Source organism: Myotis yumanensis, unplaced genomic scaffold (genome assembly GCF_028538775.1).
Source record: "Myotis yumanensis isolate MYYU_CA2020_CCGP unplaced genomic scaffold, mMyoYum1.0.hap1 SCAF_10, whole genome shotgun sequence".
NCBI classification, from domain to species: Eukaryota; Metazoa; Chordata; class Mammalia; order Chiroptera; family Vespertilionidae; genus Myotis; species Myotis yumanensis.
In genome coordinates this window covers 40180489-40205070 of record NW_027223761.1, presented here as the reverse complement: position 1 = coordinate 40205070, position 24582 = coordinate 40180489, and the positions used below count along the sequence as shown (strand labels likewise).

The window sequence follows — 24582 nt, the reverse complement described above, 5'->3', positions numbered from 1 at the left end:
TGTATTAGCTCTAATAGTATTTTTGTGGATTCTTTAAGATTTTCTTTATATAAAATATACCTCTGCTTATGGACATATTTTTACTTCATCCTTTTTTGATTTAGATATATTTGTTGCCTAATTGCCCTGGCTAGAACCAACTTTCTGCCAATCTCTGCCTTTTAATTGGAGACATAAGTCCTCTTACAATTAATATAGTTACTCAATGAAAGGACTGACTTCTACCATTTTGCTATTGTTTTTCCTAATATGCCTTATATCGATTTTAATTGGCAAAACTTTGAATAGACATTTTCCAAAGAAGATATACAAAAAACAACAAGCATAGGAAAAGACGCTCAACATCATTAGGCAAATGCAAATCAATACCATAATAAGAGACCAATTCACGCACTAGAATGGATATAATGATTTTTTAAAATGGAAAATAACAAGTACTAATGAGGTTAGTAGAAGCCTGGTATATATAGTTGCCACTGTGGAAAAAGAATGGCAATTTCTTGAAGTTATGGATACGCCCAGCCAGTATTACTCAGTGGTTGAGTGTCAACCTATAAACCAGGAGGTCGCATTTTGATTCCTGGACAGGGTACATGCCTGGGTTGCAGGCTCAATCCCCAATAGGGGGCATGCAGGAGGCAACCGATAAAGGATTCTTTCTCATAAATAATGTTTCTATCTCTTTCTTCCTCTCCCTTCCTCTCTGAAATTAATAAAAAAGCATATTTTTTAAAAGTTATGCCTATAATTACCATATGGTCCAGCAGTTCAACTTCTAAGTATATATCCAACATAACTTAAAAGAACTGTTAAAATAAAAACTTCTACACAAATATTATAGTAATAATGTTAGCCAAAAAGTAAAAACAACCTACATGTCCATCAACCACTGAATGAATTAACAAAATGAAGTTTATCCATAAATAGATTATTATCCATCAGTTGTCTCCTGCATGTTTCCTACTGGGGATCCAGATCCCAACTTGGGCATATGCCCTGATCATGATTTGAACTGGTGACCCTTTGGTGCTTGGGATGATGCTTAACCAACTGAGCCACACCAGCCAGGCCAAACTTTAATTTTTAAAAACTCAATGAAGTTAAAAATTGTGATAAAAGTATTCATTACATACATATGTATTGTATTGTGTTCTGTAAGTTTAAAAAATCCAACATATGTAAGAATAAAAAAGCAATTAAATTAATTATATAAATACATATGAAGAACTTTTATTCAATCATAATACTTAGCAATCCTTATTAGAATTAGCTAATTATGTAATGCTAATTGAAACTAGCCAAATTTTTGCTTTAATATGGTATGAATAAGGCTTTTCTCAAAACCATATATTGCTACTGTGTGTGTATAAAGACATACACTAGCTAGATACATATGTATATCCTAGAGGACCAGTGCATGAATTTGTGCACGGGTGGGGTCCAGCCAGCCTGGCCCCAATTGGGGTGGATTGGGCTGGGCTTGTCAGGAGGAGAAGACAGTGGGAGGCTGGCCAGCTGGCCTGCCCTGATCAGGGCCCAATCAGGGCCAGGCCAGCTGGGGGGAGGGGGCCGAAGGTGATTGGCTGGCATGCCCCACCCCTGATTGGGGGTGGGGATGGCTGTGGGGAGGGGCTGTGGGTGGTGGGCCAGCTGGCCCTGCCCCTTAATGAGGTGGGGGGCAAATTGGGGGAGGGGCCGTGGGAGGTTGGCTGGCCAGCCCCACCCCCAACTGGTGTGGCAGAGAAGATCAGGAGTATAGCTGGTTGCGTGGAGGGGCTGTGGCCCAATGGGGTAGTGGGGGCCTATCAGGGGTGGGACCAGCCAGGGGGAAAGGCCCACCCCCTATTGGGGTGGGGCTGCCCAGGGGGAGAGGCTGCAGGCTGATCAGGGTGGGGCAGGCTGATCAGGGTTGGGGCCAGCAGAGGGAAGAGCCAAGGGGAAGGGTGTGTTGGCCAGTCGGCCCCAGCCCCTGTTCTGGCCGGTTCACTGGTTGCAGTGGGCGTCATAGCAACTGGTCGATCTGGTTGTTATGGCGTTACAGTCGCTGGCTTTAAATATATAGAGATTTTTTAAATGTATGATAAGTTACCTCTATACCATACAATTTAAGAATGCTATTATTCTCCTTCCAAACATTTCTTTCCAGTAATGTACACAGGTATAGGTAGTATTTAATTAACGAATTTTAAAAATTAAAAATAGAATCAGTTATTGTGTTTTATTATTGACACTATCATCATCATCATTATATGAAGGTTTAGGCATCTGATTATTTCAAACTTAATGTGTATGCATAATAAGCCTGAACTTTTGATGACTTTCTAGAATGCCATAGTATTTATCATTTACTTCAGTTGAAAATAGATTTCTTAGAAACTCAGGCCCATAATATCTCATCCTTTTTTCATAGATCCTAGCCTATCTTGGGGAGTACTAATACTAAATTATGTATATATTGATTTCAGAGAGGAAGGGAGAGGGAGAGAGGCATAGAAACATCAATGATGAGAGAAAATCATTGATTGGCTGCCTCCTGCAAGCCCCACACTGGGACCCAGCCTGCAACCCGGGCATGTGCCCTGACTGGGAATCAAATCAGCAACCTGCTGTTACCTAGGTAAATGCTCAGCCACTGATCAATGCCAGCAGGGCATGTTTTTAAATTAGGAACATAAGAATATAAATAAAGAAGAAATTGACAGATTTGTGAATAAATGGATTGATTCTGTATGTACATGTTTTCAACATGTGCACCACAAAGCCTTACATAAAAATAAACAACTCTGCAATAAATGTTACAATCTCTAATACTTATTTTTAAAAGTTTGTTTTCATTCTTTTTTACATTTTTATTTATTGATTTGAGAGAGAGACAGAGAGAAAGAAACATTGATTTGTTGTTCTACCTATTTATGCATTCATTGGTTGATTGTTGTTACATGCCCTGATCAGGTATAGAACCCTTAACCTTGGTGTATCAAACCAATGATCTAAGCAAGTAAGTTATGGGGCCAGGGCATCCCCTTCATAAATGCTTGCTCACACTCAAACACACAACATATAAAATTATTTATTTATTTATTTATTTATTTATTTATTTATTTAGACATAGGAGTAAGAAAGGAAAGTTTTCATTCTCTTAGGGTAGGAGTTAGCTTGATTCCCACAATAGTGCCTGTGTCTCTAATGTGCTGAAATATCCCCTTGAGATATATAACACACACTTTTTAAATTTAAATGCTTAGTTTAATAGTACAAATATCAAGGGATTTAGAGGTTGAGAGCTGTATATGTACATAAAAATAAACAACTCATGTAGAATCATGATTTTTTTTAACCAAGATCCTGAGCACCTGGAACAAATTGCCTTCAACTTATTGCTTTTATAACCGGAAACCAAGGTATTAAAGGACAGAAAAGGGGAACTAGAAACAAGGTTTTTTATTTTATAGGCAGTGCGATCAAGAGAAGAGGGTTTTTGGATGTATACTAATTGATTATTACATTCTTAGAAATACAAGTTTGATTCCATCCACCAATCTGAGGACAGTAGTGTTGTGAAAGCTTGGGTTTGGGGGGAAAATGTTCATTTCCCTGTGTCAGATTACAATTCAGTGTAACTTTTCATTATGATTATAAATAAGTTACTTTCCTAACCAAACTGAATCTGTTGTAGTGGAAGGCAGGTACAAATCACCCCCATAGTTCTCCACCATGGTAGGAAAACCCTTGCTGTTTACCTATTTTACCATTGTTCTCCAAATGAGATGCTAATTTACTTGCTTCATGTCTGGAGAGACTTATCTGTGACTGTTTCCTCTACTTTAAAAGTAAAACTTACTTGGAGGAACTTAATGTCATGTTGAGAGGAAAACATGGATGGTAAAATTGTGGACTATGCAGTGAGAAAGCAAACTTATTGTCTATGGTTTGGGGGAAAGAGAATAGACAAAAGATGACAGAAATTTATATTTTATGGTGACTTATGAAGTAGACACTATAGTTCTGTTTCATCTGGTGGTTCAAGTATAAAATTTTATTCATTTACTCATTTATCTCTTTATTCATTCAAAATATTTATCAGCATATACTAGTAAAATGTGTCTGGTGGCTTGTTAGATACTGGATATAACTATCTAAAATACAATCTAAAAAATTAAGTTTTTTTGATTGTGGGTGATTCAAGAATATCTATAATAATAAAAGCATAATATGCTAATTAGACCAGACACCCTTCAGGATGTCCTTCCAGATGACCTTCTGGACAAAGCCGGGGCTGTGAGGGAAGCCCGGGTCCCGTGTGCCAGAGGGGAGCCGGTGCCGGCAGCTGGGGGAAAGAAGGCCTACTCTTGCACGAATTTTGTGCATGGGGCCTCCAGTAAATAAATATTTATAATCCATGATATTAAATGACAGAAGAGATTGACTCTGTCAGCACTTCCCAGAAACAGACAGATGGTGTGGGAAGGACTAGTATTGCTAGATTGTATTTAAAACATTTTACAATTATGAAAATCAGCTAAAATTTTTTGACATAGCTATATCAGATACTAAACAAAATAAATGAAATTATTATCAAAAGAAAAATATTAATAGGGAACAAGATATAAATGTCATTTCATGTGACTTAACAGGGATAATAGCAATATAAAATAAAAATAAAACACTAGGTAATAATTTTAATAAAAACAATTTAAAAGGAAAAAGGAAGTAAACGTCTAGACAAATTATTTTAAGATAAAAAAGTCAACGCTAAGTAACTGCCTGTGGGAAGGTGGAATTCGACAAATGATGGAGTTGGATTATTTTTTATTTTCATTATTATCCTATAGTACTATTTCTTTCTAACACACATTTCTATGACAAAATTGAAAAGAAATAATTAAAATGAGGTGGTCAGAGAAGGGCTTAGTGTTGGTATTAAATGTACAGCAATTCAGACATTAAGCAGCCTTATCTCTTTAGGGTCTCCATTTACTCAATAATAAGGTGCAAATTTATAAATGTAATTCCTAGGCTTGCGATGAGTATTAAATGAGTCATTTTTGTCAACTTCCTCAGAGTATTTAGTATATGAATATGAATCATTAAGAGTAATAAATTAGTGAGGATTGTATCTATATCTTCTTAGTTTCAAAATAATGCAGACAATATATGTGATTGAGCCTGGGACATAGTGGATGTTAAATATGTATTTGTTTAATGAATTGGTAAATTAATGAATTAACAATCAAAACCTACTTGGTTTTAACTTGTTTAAGTAAATATTTTCTCTCATTTAAACTATTTGTTTGATATTGAAATGCAGATTTGACTGGGAGAGAAAAAGGGAGAGTGAGAGAAAGAACAGGACTAAGATTGTATTTTGTTTTTTGTTTAGTTTTGTTTTGTTTTTTTCTAATCCTGGAGGATCAGACAACAAAATATAAACTAAGCAACACACAAAAACTATAAGCTGCTTAATGTTTCTAGCAATCTGATCATGCTAATGCTGAACCAAACAGACATGACTCCAGCCTCATTCATTCTTAATGGTATCCCAGGACTAGAGCACATGCACCTCTGGATTTCCTTCCCATTCTGTACGATGTATGTTGTAGCTGTGGTGGGGAATTGTGCACTTCTCTGCCTCATCCGCTATGAGGACTCCCTGCACAGGACCATGTACTATTTCTTGGCCATGCTTTCCTTTACTGACCTTGTCATGTGCACTACTACAGTCCCCAAAGCCCTCTGCATCTTCTGGTTCCATCTTAAGGAAATCAGCTTTGATGAATGCTTGGTTCAGATGTTCTTTATCTACACCTCAACAGGAATGGAATCTGGGGTGCTCATGCTTATGGCCCTGGACCGCTATGTGGCCATCTGTTACCCTCTGCGCTACTCAGCTATCCTCACTAATCCTATCATTGCAAAGGCTGGGTTAGCCACTTTTCTGAGAGTGGCATTGCTTTTCATTCCTTTGATGTTCATCACCAAGAAATTACCCTACTGCAGAGGCAATATAATATACCATACCTACTGTGACCACATGTCTGTAGCCAAGTTATCTTGTGGAAATATCAAGATCAACATCATCTATGGTCTAATGGTTGCTCTCCTGATTGGGGGCTTTGATATCCTGTGCATCACAATCTCCTACACCATGATCCTACGGACGGTGGTCAGCCTCTCCTCGGCGGATGCTCGGCAAAAGGCCTTCAGCACCTGCACTGCCCACATCTGTGCCATTGTTTTCTCCTACAGTCCAGCCTTCTTTTGTTTCTTTTCCCATCGTTTTGAAGGTCACATAATTCCTGCCTCTTGCCACATCATTGTGGCTAATATTTACTTGCTCTTGCCTCCCACCATGAACCCTGTTGTCTATGGGGTGAAAACCAAACAGATACGAGACTGTGTCATAAGGATCCTTTCAGGTTCTAAGATGACCAAATCTCCATAACATATGAAAGGGACATTTGTCATGGAAGGAAAGAGAAGCAAAGTGGAAGAGGAGAGAAGAGGAAAAAAAGAAGGAAATAGAACAAAAGGAATACTTCTTTTGGTTGTTTAGTGAGGGTCTAATAATGCCTTCTTAAAAGTACTGTTTGGGCTATGACAAGGGAGAATTTGATTCATGCATTCCCATTGTCTTCAGAATCTTAACATCACTGGCATGCCCAGAACTATTCCTGTGAGTTTTATGTCTTCTCATCCTGTGAATGACTGATCTAATCATTAACCATAGTTCCTATAAATATAAGCATAATGGGATGCTGAGACAATGGAGGAAAATGAAATCAACTTTGATGAATGCCTGATGGAAGGAGATTATCTACAATCAGATGCAAGCTTGTCCTATTTTCAAATAGTGATTGGAATTTCCAGTTTGAAAGATACTGTTACTTTCCTTTGGAAAAAAATGCTGTATTTTTCTCATCAATACCAAAATTTCTCTATATTCTCACTGTTGTCTTCCTGATGAAGAAGTTATAAAATATCCATGAGGTCATTAGTTTAATGAGGTTTCAAGCTCTGTTTTTCAGAGGGTACAAATTTGGTCTTTGTTCATTTTATTTATAACTTTTCCTTTAATCAGATTTATAAAAAGTGTATCTATCTTAATATTTTCAGTCAATTTTTGTTTTTATTAATCTTCTTTAATTTTCATAGGTTTTTTTTCTGTTTTTATTGCACTCATTTTTACCCCTGTCAATTATTTTCTGCTTTTGAGTTAATTCACTTGTTCTTTACCTGGACTTCTGTATAAAATATCTGCTCTACTATTGCTAACTTGTCTTTTTCTTTTGATAGAGATTATAAAAGCTGAAAAGAAAACTTCTTTGGATATGTATTTTAATTATGTCATCCTCATTTTATCATGAAGTTCTTTAAATATAATTTATTTTTATGAATTTCCCTTTTCCTCCCCCATAAGTTATTTAGTAGAATATATTTTAATTTTTAAATATTTATTGTTGAAAATATTACATATGTATCCCATTTTCTCTCATTGACTCCTAGCCCTTCCTTGTGCTTCCACCCCCCACCCTAGGCTTTCACTACCCTATTGTCAGTGTCCACAGGTTCTGCATATATGCATACAAGTTCTTTGGTGGATCTTTTCCCTCCCTCTCACCCTCCCCCACCTTCCCTCTGAGATTCCACAGTCTGTTTCATGTTTCTATGTCTCTGGATCTATTTTATTCATCAGTTAATTTTGTTCATTAGATTCCACATATAAGTGAGATCATGTAATGCTTGTCTTTCTCTGATTGGCTTATTTCAATTAGCATAATACTCTCCAGGTTCCATATATTTTAGATTCTTGCCGAATGGTTCTTTTATTATTAAGTTCTAATTTTATTCTGTTACAATCAGATAATATATTTTATTGATGTGGATTTGGGTGACTGAGACTTTCCTTGGAACCCAATGTATGTTGATTTCTGTGCACACATCTTGTGGTCTTGTTAATAGGTGAGTTTTCTCATAGCTTGTTGTGGTGTTCTACATCTCCTCTTTGCTCATACTTGCTATGCTATTTGTGTCTTTTTTACTTACATCTGTCAGACCTAAGGTTTAATGTCAATAAAGGGTTTTTCTCTAGATATTTTATTACCAAGTTCATATTTTCTTAAATATTCTTATTTACATACTTTCTTATTGATGTTTCTTTCCAATCAAATTGTAAGGTTCTAAATGGGAAGAAATGTTTTCTTATTGCTCAGTATAGTAACTACAGGCACAGTTCATGCACATGTTTGCATACATACACAGGACATTAAAATTTTTTTGAATAAATACATTGATAAAATTATCAATTTTATAAAAATATAGAGATGAAAAATAAGAAGAGGGATGTTAGGAATAAGACCATCATTCCAAATTCTGAAGAACAATAATATCTAAAGAGCAGACATAAAAATAAAAGACCATTCAAGATACTTGAAAGAAATGAACAGTGGAATTATCAGTAGACAGAGAAGAAGAGTTAACCACACTACTTGAAAAATCTTATCCCTGAAGCAAAGGAAAGTATTAGAGTAGTTTCTTCTTCAAATGAGAATAAAACTAATTGAGAATTAAACACTTTGAAATGTTTGAGGGAGAAAGCAGTAGAAATTGTAATAGAGACCATGAAGATGAAAAATGGATAAGAAAATAAGTATCCAAGAAGAGAAGCATGACTAGGGGTATTAGCACAAAGAGGAGCTGTCACTTCCATAATAGCAGGCAGGCTGCTGGAAAGAGGTGGAAATGTGGCTGAGCTTGTGATTTTAGTTGTAAGAAGTTGGTAAAATTTACAGAAATTTTTATCTCCCTTTATCTTTCTTTTCTCCTCTCATTCTTTGGTATATTAGTAGAACACACTCTAAAATGGAACATTCTTCTGATGATGTTACAAACATACTAGAGGCCCAGTGCATGAAAATTCGGGTCCCTCAGCCCAACCTGTGCTCTCTTGCAGTCCAGGACTCCTCAGGGGATGTCCACCTGCTGGCTTAGGCCCGCTCGCTCCCCAGGGGATCGGGCCTAAACTGGCAGTCAGACATCCCTCTGGCAGCCCGCGAGCCCTTGGGGGATGTCTGACTGATGGCTTAGGCCCACTCCCCGCAGGGGACATCCTTAGTGCTGCTGAGGAGGCGGGAGAGGCTCCCACCACCACTGCTGCACTTGCAGCTGTCAATCCAGCTTGTGGCTGAGCGGAGCTCCTTACTGTGGGAGCGCACTGACCACCAGGGGGCAGCGCTTGCATTGATCATCTGTCCCCTGGTGGTCAGTGAGCATCATAAGGATGGGTCGTTCTTGGTCGTTCCACCATTAGGGTCAATTTGCATATTACCCTTTTATTATATAGGATTGTTTTTTAAAAAACTTAATTGTTGACTGTTGTTATTGCAAGAGAAGAAAACTAACATCTTGTACAAGAATTATATTTTACCCTATGTATCTTGCCATACTTCCTGCACATACAATTCCTTGTGCTTGAAATGCACTTCTTTTTCTACTTTATCTTTTTGAAGGTCCCCTGTTCACCTTCCAAGGCCTATCTCAAAATGTACATCTTTTGAGAACCATTTTTTCATATTTAATTACTTGTAACTAATTACTTATTTTCATGTGCTGCTAATAATACAGAAGTGTACATTATATATATTGTATCATGTTATGGTATAATGTTATATTAGGTTATGTTATCTATAATAATAAAAGCGTAATATGCTAATTATACCAAAAATCCTTCCAGATGAAACTTGGGCTGTGAGGGAAGCCCAGGTTTCGGGTGCCTGTCAGCAGCTGGAGGGAAGCCTGGGTCTCAGGTGCCAGAGGGAAGCCTGGGTCCCAGGTGCCAGAGAGAAGCCAGTGATGGCAGCCAGGTAAAGGAAGGCCTACTCTTGCATGAATTCTATGTATCACATATTATATTATACTAGAGGCCCAGTGAGTGAAATTGTACAAGACCCAGAAGTCCCACCACCAGTGCCGCAGGATCCAGAGTCCCACCCACCGCAGCCACAGGACCCATCAATGCACCTCTTGGTGACTGGTCATTTGATCATTCAGGCATTCTGGCTTTCTGGCATTCTGGCCACTGGCTTTTTATAATATAAATTATATCATATTATATTATATTATATTATGTTATTTATATTATATTCATGTAACTCTACCTTTGAAAGATAATAATTTTCTCAAACTCAAGATTATTGGTTCATTGTTTAAAATTTCTAGCAACTGAAAATATCTAAATATGGTTAAAGTTCCTAAATATTTATTAAATTTGTGTATTTTATGAGTAAATAATGTACCTTTTATACTTACCTTTTAGTTGTTGTTGTTCCTTTTTCTTTTTTTTAATTTAAATTCCTTATTGTTTAAAGTATTACATTAGTCTCCTTTTTTTCTACATTGACTTCCCCCCAGATGCTCCCACTCCCCAACCCATGCCCTCACCCCCCTATTATCTGTGTCCATTGGTTATGTGCATATGCATGCATACAAGTCCTTTGGTTGATCTCTTTCCCACCCACCCCTGCCTTCCCTCTTAGGTTGGATGGTTTATTTGATGCTTCTATGACTCTGGTTCTATTTTTTTTTAATTTTTTCTTTATTGATTAAGGTAATACATATGTGTCCTTATCACCTCATTGCCCCCCCCCCCCCACTCATGCCCTCACCCCCCTGTTGCCTGTGTCCATTGGTTGGGCTTATATGCATCCATACAAGTCCTTTGGTTGATCTCTCCCTCTTACCCTCAACCTCCCCTACCTTCCCTCTGAGGTTTGACGGTCTGATCGATGCTTCTGTGTCTCTGGATCTGTTTTTGTTCATCAGTTTATGTTGTTCATTATGTTGTTAATATAACAAAAATGGTACAAGGGTAGGCTTTTGCAGCCCTAGCTGCTGGGGCCCTTGCAGCCCCAGCTGACTCACAGCACCAACTGCCTCACAGCCCCAGCCCCCACCTGCACCCACCTTGTCCTGGCACTGCCCACATCCGCCGCCACACACCTCCTGGTTCCCCAGTTCTGTGGAGCCCCCCAATTGATTGCCCCACAAAGGGCAAATCGTAAGAGTTCCTTCTTTTTTACAGCAGCATAGTATTCCATTGTGTAGATATACCACAGTTTTCTAATCCATTCATCTACTTATGGGCACTTAGGCTGTTTCCAAATCTTAGCTATGGTGAATTGTGCTGCTATGAACATATGGGTGCATATATCCTTTCTGATTGGTGTTTCTGATTTCTTGGGATATATTCCTAGAAGTGGGATCACAGGGTCAAATGGGAGTTCCATTTCCAATTTTTTGAGGAAACTCCATACTGTTTTCCTCGTGGCTGCACCAGTCTGCATTCCCACCAGCAGTGCACAAGTGTCCCTTTTTCTCCGCATCCTCACCAGCACTTGTCGTTTGTTGATTGTTGACGATAGCCAGTCTGACAGGTGTAAGATGGTACCTCATTGTTGTTTTGATTTGAATCTCTTGGATGATTAGTGCCTTTGAGCATGTTTTCATGTCTCTTGGTCTTCTGTATGTTTTCTTTAGAAAAGAGTCTATTTAGGTCCTTTGCCCATTTTTTGATTGTATTGTTTATCTCACTTTTGTTATGTACTTACTTTTTTTATGTGAGAAAAACTAACACAACAATAGAAAGTTATATTTTATGAAAGTATTTTTGTCTTTTTGAAAGTCTATGTAGTCGAAGTTTGAAAGTATCAGATATTTAACTAGACACTCAAGACAGATTTGAATAAGGTTGAACCTTTGTACTCAGAAATTTTACAACTGTGAAGAGGATGTGGTGATGAGAAAGAGGGAAATATTAAAAATTCAGCAGTACTGGTTTCTTTAGTAGTGTGGGAATTTGGAATATGCTTTTGAATAAAAGAAGTTTTGTGATAAAATAAAATTTTGAATAAGCCTCAAAATAGGGTGAGATTAGACTAATAGAGATTTGAATCTAGTCTTGTGGTTATTGTTGGTGTAGACAGGTTAAATGGGAAATAGTAAACACATGAATTATAAGTTTGGCTCTACCACATTCTGTGTGACGCCAGTCAAGTTTCTTAATATTTAAGTGCATCAGGTTCCTCATTTATAAAGTGAAAAAATAGTGGTACTTAACTCAATAAAGGTTCTTATGGAGAATATTTAAAAATATGTAGCATGCTTCGAAAAATTAATGGCACATAAGAAAAATTACAAAAGTTTTGGCTATTTTTATTATGAAATAGATAATGTAGTTCTGAATCCAGGTTGCATGATGGGAAAATTGTCAGTTGTGGAAAATAACTTGGGAAGATATGTGGATGCTATGCTATTTAAATATGCATATGTAGCCTTGGCCAGATGGCTCAGTTGGTTGAAACATTGATTGATTGAACTCTTTCTGAAGACTATTCATAGGGTTACCCAGAGAGAATTAAGCTACACTGCAGCCTATCAGAGAGCTAAGAAGATAATAATGGAACTCAGATTACCTAAGCCAAGGACAACACAATGCAACAACCTCAAGTCTCTATTTTTTGGTGCTTTATCAATCACTTAATATAATTTGATATCTAGAACTTACCAACCCAATTATTTTCAGAGTACCTTCTCTTTCTCAAAATTAGACAAATCCTAAAGATAAAAATTGCAAGAAAATTCTCTACAATTTCTGTATATATGGAACTTTTAAAATGTAGGGAGGAAGAGATATTTTCCTTTTTTTAAAAAGACAAAACAAACAAACAAAAAAGGTGAAAGGTGAATGGGGAATATAGCTTATAATATTGTGATGCTTGCACAGTGGCAGATGATTAGTAAAATTTGTGGAGTGATGGAGTGATCACATTGTAAGTTATAAAAGTATCAAATCATTATATTGTACATCTGAGATTAATATAACAAATATAATATTATATACCAACTATCCTTTATAATAAAAGACTAATATACTAAGTGTCTGATCATTTGTTCAACCGTTCGTTCAACCAGTTGCTATGACAGACACTGACCACCAGGGGGCAGACACTCCAACCAGTAGGTTAGCTTGCTGCTGGGGTCTGGCCGATTGGGACTGGGTGAGATGGGCCGGACACGCCCTGGAGCCCTCCTGCAGTCCCTCCCTGGCCAGCCAACCTCCTGCTGTCCCTCCCTAGCAAGCCAGCCCCTATCAGCCCCAGTCAGGACTGGGCGAGACAGGCTGGACCCGCCCTGGACAAATCCATGCACTGGGATGGTTTTTGCCTGATCCCCACAGGCCAGGCTGTGGGATGCCACTGATCCGTACAATGGGCCTCTAGTATATAAATAAATAAATATCAACAAAAACTTCCAAAGGCTGTCTTTAAAGAGAAAACTATCCTTAGGGAGGAGGTGGGAGGAGGGGCTGGCTAGAGGGTGATAACGAGGGGGGGGGGGGTGGGGAATGGGAGATATCTTTACTATTTATACTAAATACCAAAATATATTTAAAGAGAGGGAAAACTATTCTGAAACTTAGACATTTAAACACATTAACACCTGTGTCTGATAAAAGCTAGCTCCATCAAAAACAAATTAGGTTATTAGTTAAGTGACGTTATTATCATCATTGCCCTTAATTACATCTAATCCCTGTGTTTAACTGACTTCAAACTGACCTGGGGATTTACAACCCTAGGGAACTGGCTTTCTCTCTCCTACAGGCCCTGAGTTTCTCTCTACTTGTCATAAAATCCTAGAATCTATCTGCCATAGCTGTAAACCAGCTCTGTGTATATTGAAGTTCACTATTTAAGACGAGTTGAGTGCAGCACCCCCATGGGGCCAGAGCCAGTCTTGTAATCAATCTTTGGCAGAGATTTGGGGATGCCTTATAGAAGAGAAAGACTCATCTGTGCTAGGAGCATCTGTATAAAATCCTCCAATGACTCTATGGAAATCATGAAGTGCACTCTGTGCCAAATTAATCTAAAGATCAGAAAATTGTTATCAAACTTAATATGACAAAATGATAGGATTGCTATAACCACTGTGGCCTAAAATGTAAAATAATAATAATAATAATAATAATGTATCATAGCGCCAATTTCTTTAAACATATAGTTTTGTCAATTTTATTTTATTAAATACTTCATATCTTTATAATGCTTCACAAAATTTTCTAAGCCTGTGATTTAGCTGGGTTAATCAGAAGTCATCATTCTCCAGCTCCTTTGAGTTTCTAGACATATGTATGCACATGTTTGTCTTAGCTTCGTGACTCCTCATAAGCAGTTTTAAGGTATCAGGCATGGATGACGACTGTCCTGACTGAGGAAACAGCCCTCCAGAACATTGTTTCATTTAGCCAAATACATATAATTCTCCCTCTATCTTTGAAGGGTTTTAATAGAATTTAATTCTTAACACAAGCCCAAGAGCTAGAACTGAATTATCTTATTTTATAGACTAGAACAGAGAATCCTAGAGGCTAAGGTGATTTTCAAGTTCATGGAGCCACATAGAGCTACAGTTTCAGCCAAAATATTTGAATTTTTGCTGAACTATAAGAAAGACACAAGTGTGGGTTTTAATGGGAAACTCTGTAACAGAAAAAATACTTCGTCCTCTTAAATATCAGGCATAATGTAATATTAATATTTAGCAGAAATAATTGGATAAATAAATATAATCTATTGTAAGAATACATTCTAGAGTTTTCTTCTAAGTAATTTCTCATGTTTTACATGGTTTTCTTAAAGTTCTCTGGCATTTCAATTTAGGTGATTACATTTTCTAAGATGTGTATTTTCTAAGAGGTGATTATATTTGCTAAGGACACAGTAAGGAAAGATTTTCTTTCCTTACTGATTCCTTAGCCTTTGGGTCTCCAATACGTGAATAGAAATTGAGATAGTGGGCAACCCTGTCTTGTTCATTAAATAAGTAAACTTTGACTATTGCTAGGTAATACCATATTAAAGAAGTTCCCTTTAACCTATTTTAAATTAATTTTTAAAAAATTACAAATAGATAAAACAAAATACTTCTTTGACCTATGTGATATATATTAACTTTACTTGTAAAATGACTTTGGGTGGTGAAGGAGGATAAACAGTGATGAAAAGAGGCTTGACTTGGGGTGGTGAACCCACAACGTAATATACAGATAATGTCTTATAGAATTGTACACTTGAACCTATATAAACTTATTAATCAATGTCACCTCAAAATGTTTAATTAAAATAAAATAATTTTAAAATGTTTCAATAGGCTTTAGTTTTAGAGCAATTAGATTCAATGCAAAATTGAGCAAAATGTAGTTCCTCAAAAATTAAAAATAGAATTACCACATCCTTGCTGGTAAATATGTGGAGAAAAGGGCACCCGCAGGCAATATTGAAAACAGATGCAGCCCCTATGGAAAACAATATGAAGATTCTTCAAAAAACCTAAACAAATAATCATACTGTATGACCTAGTGTGCTAGGGTGAGGGACTGCGCCATGGAAGGGTTACAGAATGTTACAGAATGTGCTGGGAGGGGGGACTGACGTATGGAGAAGGATTGTGTTGCCAGGATATGAGGATTGTGTATGTGCTGGGAGGAGGGACTGACGTATGGAGGGGAATTGCAGGGTTAGGAACCATGGAAGAAAAATTGCTAGATTGTCTTAGACCAGCCAGGTGTGACTCTGTTTACCCCCCCTTTGTGCTTATGAACTTTCTGTGAGCTTCTAAGGTAACACTGTTTTGTTATAAAAATCATAATGCACACTTGCTCTTTGCCACATGCCGCGAGGCTTCCCAGAGGGGGAAGGTACGGGCTGTGGTCAGCTGGCCAGCTTAATAAAAAGGCTTTCAAATTTAAATTCTGAGTCGGTGGTCTATCTCGTTGAGCCAACCCATAACACTAGCAATTCCATTTCTGGGTATTTCTCCAGATTTCTCCAGTGAAAACAAGAATATTAATTTTAAAAGATATATTCAAATGTTTATTACAACATTATTTACAACCAGAGGCCCAGTGCATGGATTCATGCACCAGTGGGGTCCCTCGGCCTGGCCTGCAGGGATCAGTGGACGTTGGCACTGCCGCAGCCTGACCTTACCCGCCAGCTTGTCAGGCTCCAGCCCACTGTCCGTGTCAATCCCACACAGCACGAAGCAACAGGTGGGCGGGGAGGAGCCTGAGCCTTGGCTGGGCGCTGCTGCTCTCGCTCATCCTGACCCCGCTGCACCTGCTGCCACTTCTCTAGCCCACAGGGGGAGTGTCAGCGGGAGAGGTTCACGCCACTGCAGCTGTGCTCACTGGCCGTCAGCCCCGCGTCTGGCACCCATCTGTCAGCTGAGCGATGCTCCCACTGTGGGTGTGCACTGACCACCAGGGGGCAGCTCCTGCATTGAGTGTCTGCCCCCTGGTGGTCAGTGAAAGTCATAGCTACCAGCTGGTCATCTGGTCATCTGGTCATTGGCTGTCCGATTGCTTAGGCTTTTAGATAGATAGATAGATAGATAGATAGATAGTTAGATAGATAGATAGATAGATAGATAGATAGATAGATAGATAGATGATAGATAGATAGATAGATAGATAACCAAGATATGGAAGGAACCTAGTTACCCATTGGTAAATGAATGGTTAAAGAAGATGTGGTTTATATACATACACACATACATAATGGAATATTATGCAGCAATAACAAAGAATGAAATCTTGCCATTTGTAACAACATGGATGGATCTTGAGGGTATTATGCCAAGTGCAATAAATCAGCAGAAAAAGACAAATACCAAATTTCATTTTCATCTTGAATCTAAAAAGAAAAAAAAAAGAACGAACAAAACAAAAATAGACTTACAGTGGGCATGGAATATCATTACTTGGATTAGGATGAATATATCCACAAAGGATATAGCCATACTGCTCCTCTATGGTACTATAATTTTGATCCACAATATTTTTCAAATACTTTATGCTTTATATTAAATCCATAGTATTTCAAAAACAAAAGGAAACAAGTAATAAATATCATACATTTGGTAGAAACAGATCATGAAAATCTGTTTCAGATTTTACATTAAATATAAATGAATATTTTAATTTGACATAGTCTCAATTGTTTATTTTTGCTTTTGTTGCTTTTACTTTTAGTGTTAAATCCAAAAAAATCATTACTAGAGTGATACTAAGAAGCTATTGCCTATGTTCTTTAGGAGTTTTATAATTTTAGGTCTTACCTTTAAATATTTAATCTATTTTGAGTTAATTTCTGTGTATGATGTAAGATAGTGGTTCTTTTTAATTATTTTGTATTTGGCTTTCCAGTTTTTCCAACACAATTTTTTTAAGAGACTATCCTTTCTCCACTGTATATTCTTGGCTCCTTTGTCATAAAGTAATTGACCATATATATGTGAACTTATTTCTAGGCTCTCTATTCTGTTACATTGATATATAAGTCTATTTGTAGGCTGATACCATACTGTTTTGATTACTATAGCTTTGTAATATAGCTTGAAAATAGGGAGCATGATGCTTCCAGCTCTGTCCTACTTTCTCAAGATTTCTTTGGCTATTAAGGGTCTTTTGTGGTTCTATACAAATTTTAGAATTATTTTTTCTATTTCTGTGAAAAATGAAATTGAAATTTTGATAGAAATTTCATTGAATCTGTAGATCACTTTGGGTAATATGGACATTTTAACAAATTAATTCTTCCACTCCATGGGCTCAGGATATTTATTTCTTTGTGTCTTCTCCAATTTCTTTTTTGTTTGTTTGTTTAATAAAGGAAATGATCAACAAAATGAAAAGGCATTCTACAAAATGGGAGAAAAAATTTGCAAGTCATATATTGATGAGAGGTGAAGATCCACAATATATAAAGTATTCATACAACTCCGTAACAACAACAAAAATTCAATTTAAAAATGGGTAGAAAAACTGAGTAGACATTTAACTAAAGACAAACAAATGGCCAATAGGTACATGAAAAGGTGCTCAACATCATAATCATCAGGGAAATACAAATCGAAATCACAGTGAGACATCACCTTGTACCTGTTAGGATGTCGACCATCAAAAAGACAAGACATAGCCTGTCCAGTGTAGTTCTGTGACTGAGCTTCAATCTATGAACCAAGAGGTCCCTGGATTGATTCCCAATCAAGGCTCAGGTTGCAGACTTGATTCCCATTAAGAGGTGTGCGGGAGGCAGCCAATCAATGATGTTTCTCTCTCATCAATGTTTATATCTCTCTATCCCTTTCCCTTACTCTCTTTGTAAAAAAATAAATAAAAACATATTTTTAAAAAAATACAATAGAAAGTGTTGGCAAGAATATGGAGGAAGGGGAACCCCACCCCTGGAGATTTGATGAAATAGGTCTGGGATAGGGATGATATTGCTAATATCACCATCTATCATGATCTCAAAATTGGGGCATCAAGATATTCCTCACATATATGTATGCATAATAATTTGAACTTTTGATAAATCTCTAAAATGACATGTTATTCATTGACAACATTACTTGAAGGAAAAATAAATAGGAGGACATATGTGTGTGAAAGTGATGAAAACTTCCAGAAACATTGTAACTTGTTTCCACTGTGTCCTAAAGTGTCTTCCACAAAAAGAAAAAAAAATTCTTCAATAAATATTAAGATCACTAATTTTCATTATAATTTCTTATGTTCATTTGTTTTCCCTAAGCCCAGATGTAATTCGTCACATACAACCACACTGATATAGATACATGCAAAAGAAACTATTCTCTTATTTGTAGATCATCTTGTTGGCAAGCAGGAATTTAAAAGTTCCACTCTTCCTCCTTCAATAGTGTTTATATTGATTCTTATACCAGCACCTGTGTCTCTAATATTGTGCAATATCCCCAGGAAATATAAAACACTTTTTTTCTTTAAAAACTAAGCTCATAATATGATATCAAGGGAGTTAGAGATTAATGTCCATGCAAGTATATATATATGGCAGAACTGTGAGGTTTACTAACCAATACCCAGAGCACCTGGACCTAATTGCATTCAGCCCACTGTTTCTCTATCAAGAATCTCAGGTATTAAAGGGCACACAAAAGTGGGACCCCATACGAGATTTTTGTTGTTAGTTCTAAGATAAATTGGAGGGTCTTTAAGTGTTTATGAATTGATTATAGTCTCAGAAATACAGATTTGACTACCTACACACATTTGAAGGCATATGTGTTGAAAAAGATTGGGGCTTTTTTTATTGCAATACAGTGTCTCTTACCAAATGAGTATGAAAATGTCTGTTATTTTCTAACCTATTAGAGATTATTGACTCTGTCATAGTGGAAGTCACGTATGATTCACAAGAAGAAATGTAAAAATTAGAGAACAGTTCTCATCTATAGTCAGAATGCTCTTGCTTTTTGCTGCCCTCCCAATGATCTCCGAATGAGAATCTAATTAACTTCTTTTTATTCTAGACAGAGTTATTTGTGCCTGTTTCATGCACTTTATAGAGCAAAACACACCTGGAGAAATCTACTCTCCTATTAACAAAGACCTTGGATGGTAAAAATTAAGGATCATCTACTGAGAAGCCATGAGGTTCAGAAATGAAAATAGAGAGCAGACAATATTAAACTGTACAGTCTAAATGACATTATCTGCATGTAAATGTTACTACTTCAACATACCTGCCCACTCACAACATAATCTGAGTCCATTTTTCTTGCAGAAAAGTTAAGACTTAAGGTATCAAAATCATTTAAATTTATTTTAGAAAAAGTCTAACATAATTTGTGGTTGGTATCATATTACTCGGTATATGCTTTATCTTTAAATCAGGGCTTTGCAACTGCATTGCATATGAATGTGAACTATTCATATAACAATAATATAAGTTTTATTAATCAACACTAGAAAATAAAAATAAAGCAAGAGAGACATTAGTAAGATATTTATCTCATATACAGAAAATATTTTCTTAAGAATAGAGGTGAAGTCTCTCAGAAGTATATTTTCTATTCTTAATCTATGAGCATGTATGCGTTCCCCAATTTTTGTACATCCTTCTGTTACATGTACACATATTGTTAAGAATCAATTGTTCAAATATATTTTAAGGGAATAATGAGTAATAATGGCATTTTAAAAATATATATTTTATTGATTTTTTTCAGAGAGGAAGGGAGAGAGATAGAAAGTTAGAAGCATCGATGGGAGAGAAATATCGATCAGCTGCCTCCTGCACACCTCCTACTGGGGATATGCCCGCAACCAAGGTACATGCACCTGATCGGAATTGAACCTGGGACCTTTTAGTCCGCAGGCTGACACACTATCCACTGAGGCACATCAGTTAGGGCAATAATGGCATTTTCCTAACATTTTGAAAAGTTGTATGAATCAGTCAAATATTGGTAATTTGTATAACTAGTCAAATATTTATCAATAAAACATTTCAGTTGTATTTCCACTGTAACTAATTATAAGTGTATGTAGCTATATATGTTTATACATACATAGGAATTGTTACACTTTTCTTTCCTAATGATAGTTTTTAAAAGGAATGTAAAAATATGATTTTGTATACAAACATGAAGTAGAAATTTTCAAGCCAGACAAAAGGAAACTTGATAACAATTTTTATACATAAGGAAGCATTTTTGTATTGTAAACTCATAGCATTCTATTATCTTTATATATATGTGTATATATATTATATATGTCTTTATATATAGTTTTCATATATATATGTATATATATGTATATGTGTATATATATATATATATATATATATATATATATATATATATTAGAGAGGAAGGGAGCGAGATAGAGACATCAATGATGAGAGAGAATCATTGCATGGCTGACTCCTGCACATCCCCTACTGGGGGGGGGTGGGGGTGGGCAGGAGGGGGATCGAGCCTGCAACCCTGGCATGTGCCCTTGGCCAGAATTGAACCTGGGACCCTTTATTCCACAGGTCTACACTCTATCCACTGAGCCAAACCAGTTAGGGCATCTTCAATGCTAATTACAAGGCTTCTGTTAGTCTTATAATTATTAGCTTCCATCGTCCATACAAGAAATTGATGGCTAGCTAATAAGTTGCCATTTATTTAAATGTATTTAGCATTTTAAAAATTCCTGCCATGAAATAATGGACTAAAAAGAATAATTTTTGTATTTTTAGTATTTTGCTTGTGGAAAAACTTATCAAACCTGCAAATGAAAGTTTTTAATAAAATCAGCATTAACTGCACTGTGTCAATCAATCATGTCATCTAGTATTTCTCAAAATGATCTTGATCCAACCTTTACATATTTGATTTCCATTTTGTCTGATATTAATATTTCTTAATTGAAATGGGACCATGTGTTTGGTTTCTTAGTGTAATTTTCATTAGCCAAAAATTCATTATGCTTACTTTGTGTATGGTTTGCTGTGCACATTTTTTATTATTTAAAACATATTTTTAATTTTTACATTATGCACTTATATTATAGCATAAACTTGCACATAAAAATCTTTGTAATATATGACCAATTTTTAGTATATTTTGATTAATTAATTCTTATTGTCCAAACAAAAATATTTCCTTTATCTGCTGACTTATTCTATTTCCTGTCTTTTGAAAATTTCTTTTGAATTATTTATGTTATGAGGAAAATCATTTTCTTTAGAAATTTAGGTTTTATGTTGATTCATAAAATAGCTATTGTTATTTCACTTTTTATGGTGGTTTCTCTTATACTTTCTAAAAAATATTCCTTAGACTACAATATAATAATTCTTAAAACTTATGAAAATTGAATTTTTGCCACATTAATTTTTATATTCATTTATAAACATCTTTTGTCATCTAGTATGTGTGTGTTGTCATGTTAAACACTCCAAATAATATGTATAAATATTAGAGGTTTGGGTAAAATATGATAGATTCAAGAATATGAATAAGTTTTATAATAGCATCATGTTAAAATACAAAAAAAGATTGATCCATCAACAAATATATTCCTTGCTTATGAAGCCTACCATTTTTCCAATTCCATCATGTTACCAAGATTTAAAGGATGGCATTCTATCCTCCCTGAAGGAAACTTCAGTCTTCCTAAAGAAGCTGATGGTTGAAGCTAGATTTTGTGGTGGGAATGCACAAAATAAAATAGAGGGTTGCTAAATCACCAAGCCAAGAATAGCAGTTAATGTGAGAGTGAATAGCAAACAGTAACAGTAGAGAACTCTAATCTGGCAGAATGCTAACCATGCTTCAGGTCTAAGAGTGTTTGTTTTCCTCTGAAAAATTTCCTGATTTTCTACAGAGAGGAAGGGATTTCCTACAAATTTTGGCATCATTGCTATTCTGTCCACTCCTGCATGACTCAGTTTGGGATGATACCAGATCAGCCTTTGAAGAGCATGCTTATTGTCTCATCTTCCTTTGCTCTTTCCAAAATAGTTGTGTGTTGAAATATATAACCTTCCATCCTTCATTGTGAATAGAGATAAAACAGGGATGTAGGGATAGAACCAGAGTCAGGAAACACTTCTTCTCTTTGATTCAACCATTATTGTAAATTTAAAATTGATGTATTCTTCAAAATGTTTATGTTCTTCAAGAAGGTTTTTTCAATAGTCTATGATGTGATCTGTTACCTAAGTGCTTTCATGCATAAATTACTCTAAATTCTAAATAAAGATTCTAAACAAAGAAACTCTTTAGCAAAACCAAAGTTAAGAGGCAAGGCTATAACGTCAGATCATTTTCCTCTTGTGCAGTTTCTATGACTACGACTATGGGAGGTAATGAACAAGGCCCTGATCTCTCTACTATTCTAACCCATAATTATAAGAGGGTGGAGATAATGTGACCTGCCTTACAGAGTTTTTGTGATGATTAACAGTGTTAACAAGAATGTGCTACCACAGTTCCTGCCTCATTAGAAATATCCAATAAATGTTAGTGCAGAATGAAAAGAATGAAGATTAGTAATTAAGACTCCCCATCTCAACATAGTGTTTACCAGAGGGAAAGGAAGTGGGGAGGTGGTAAAAGTTAAAAAGGGTCAAATACATGATGCTGTAAGGAGATTTGACTTTTAATGGTGGGAACACATGCATTATATAAATAATATATCACAGCAGTATGAACTGGAAACCTATATAACCATAATAAATTTAATTAAAAAATAAAATAATTACCATGAAAAAATAGAAATAAAGAAATAAAATAAAAATTAAAAGTTCTAATTGTCTTTTACTTCTCTTCACATACTATCATAGATATTCTTCAAAATTATAATCTTGAATATTTTTTTTCTCTTACTAAAGAATGTTCCAGAATCTCAAAGCGTCCAACATCTCTAAGATCCAAGTCTCTGAATTTATTCTGATGGGATTCCCAGGCATTCATAGCTGGCAACACTGGCTCTCCCTGCCATTGGTTCTGCTCTACCTCTTAGCCCTCAGTGCCAACATCCTTATCCTGATCATCATCTATCAAGAGCCAACACTGCACCAGCCTATGTTCCAATTCCTGGGCATCCTGGCTGTGGTAGACATGGGCCTTGGCACCACTATCATGCCCAAGATATTGGCCAACTTATGGTTCAATGCTAAAGCCATCAGTCTCCCGGAGTGCTTTCTGCAGATGTATGTCATACATTGTTTTGTGGGCATGGAGTCAAGTATCTTTGTATGCATGGCCATAGATAGATATGTAGCCATTTGTCGACCACTACACTATCCATCAATAATTACTGAATCTTTTGTGGTCAAAGCAACTGTGTTCATGGCACTCAGAAACACCATAAGTACCATCCCAGTGCCTATATTGGCTGCTCAGAGACACTACTGCTCCAAGAACCAAATAGAACACTTTCTGTGTTCTAATCTCGGTGTCACTAGTCTATCCTGTGATGACAGAACCATCAACAGCATTTACCAGCTTATTCTGGCCTGGACACTCATGGGAAGTGACCTGGGTTTGATTATTTTATCGTATGTTTTGATTCTTCACTCTGTGCTGAAGCTGAAGTCAGCAGAAGCTGCGTCCAAGGCCCTAAGTACCTGCACATCCCACCTCATTCTGATCCTATTCTTCTATACAATTGTCATTGTCATGTCCATTGCCCATAGTGCCGCAATGTCAGTTCCCATCATGCCAGTGCTACTCAATGTACTGCACAGTGTCATTCCTCCTGCCCTCAATCCCATGGTGTATGCTCTCAAGAACAAGGAGCTGAGGCAGGGTTTATATAAGGCTCTTAAGCTAGACATCAAGAGCAACTAATTTATAGAGGATGCTTGTTTATATAAGATATATACTCAATGTAATACTCAATGAGTGCCTAGTGGCAGAAGAACTAAAGAAAAGGAGCACTGTTGCAGCTCTCAATTATTATAATGTACCAGTGGCAAAAACTAAAACAGAAAGTAGGCCCTGGCCAATGAGCTCAAAGGTTAGAGCATCAGACAGTGTACAGAAGGAATATGGGTTTGATTTCTGGTCAAGGGCACTTACCTGGGTTGCAGGTTCTCTACCTGCCCCCAGTCTGGGCACATTCAAGAGGCAACCAATCAATGTATCTCATTCACATTGATGTTTCTCTCTCCCCACCCCTTCCTCCTTCCATTCCACCCTCTC

At 36.5% G+C, this 24582-nt stretch overlaps 2 protein-coding genes across 2 annotated transcripts; both read left to right on the top strand.

The window, feature by feature from the left end:
- The first annotated feature begins 5482 nt into the window (after window positions 1-5482).
- On the top strand, window positions 5483-6442 carry LOC139018092 (olfactory receptor 52N4-like). Its single transcript, XM_070426733.1, has one exon. The coding sequence runs from the start codon at window positions 5483-5485 to the stop codon at window positions 6440-6442; it is 960 nt and encodes a 319-aa protein (XP_070282834.1).
- A 16826-nt stretch (window positions 6443-23268) lies between these two features.
- Window positions 23269-24228, top strand: LOC139018091 (putative olfactory receptor 56B2). The gene has a single exon (XM_070426732.1). The coding sequence runs from the start codon at window positions 23269-23271 to the stop codon at window positions 24226-24228; it is 960 nt and encodes a 319-aa protein (XP_070282833.1).
- Window positions 24229-24582: the final 354 nt, after the last annotated feature.

What these genes read in the sequence shown, in the direction of transcription:
- LOC139018091 (XM_070426732.1), top strand. Translation starts at nt 23,269, where the DNA reads ATGTTCCAGAATCTCAAAGCGTCCAACATCTCTAAGATCCAAGTCTCT.
- LOC139018092 (XM_070426733.1), top strand. Translation starts at nt 5,483, where the DNA reads ATGCTAATGCTGAACCAAACAGACATGACTCCAGCCTCATTCATTCTT.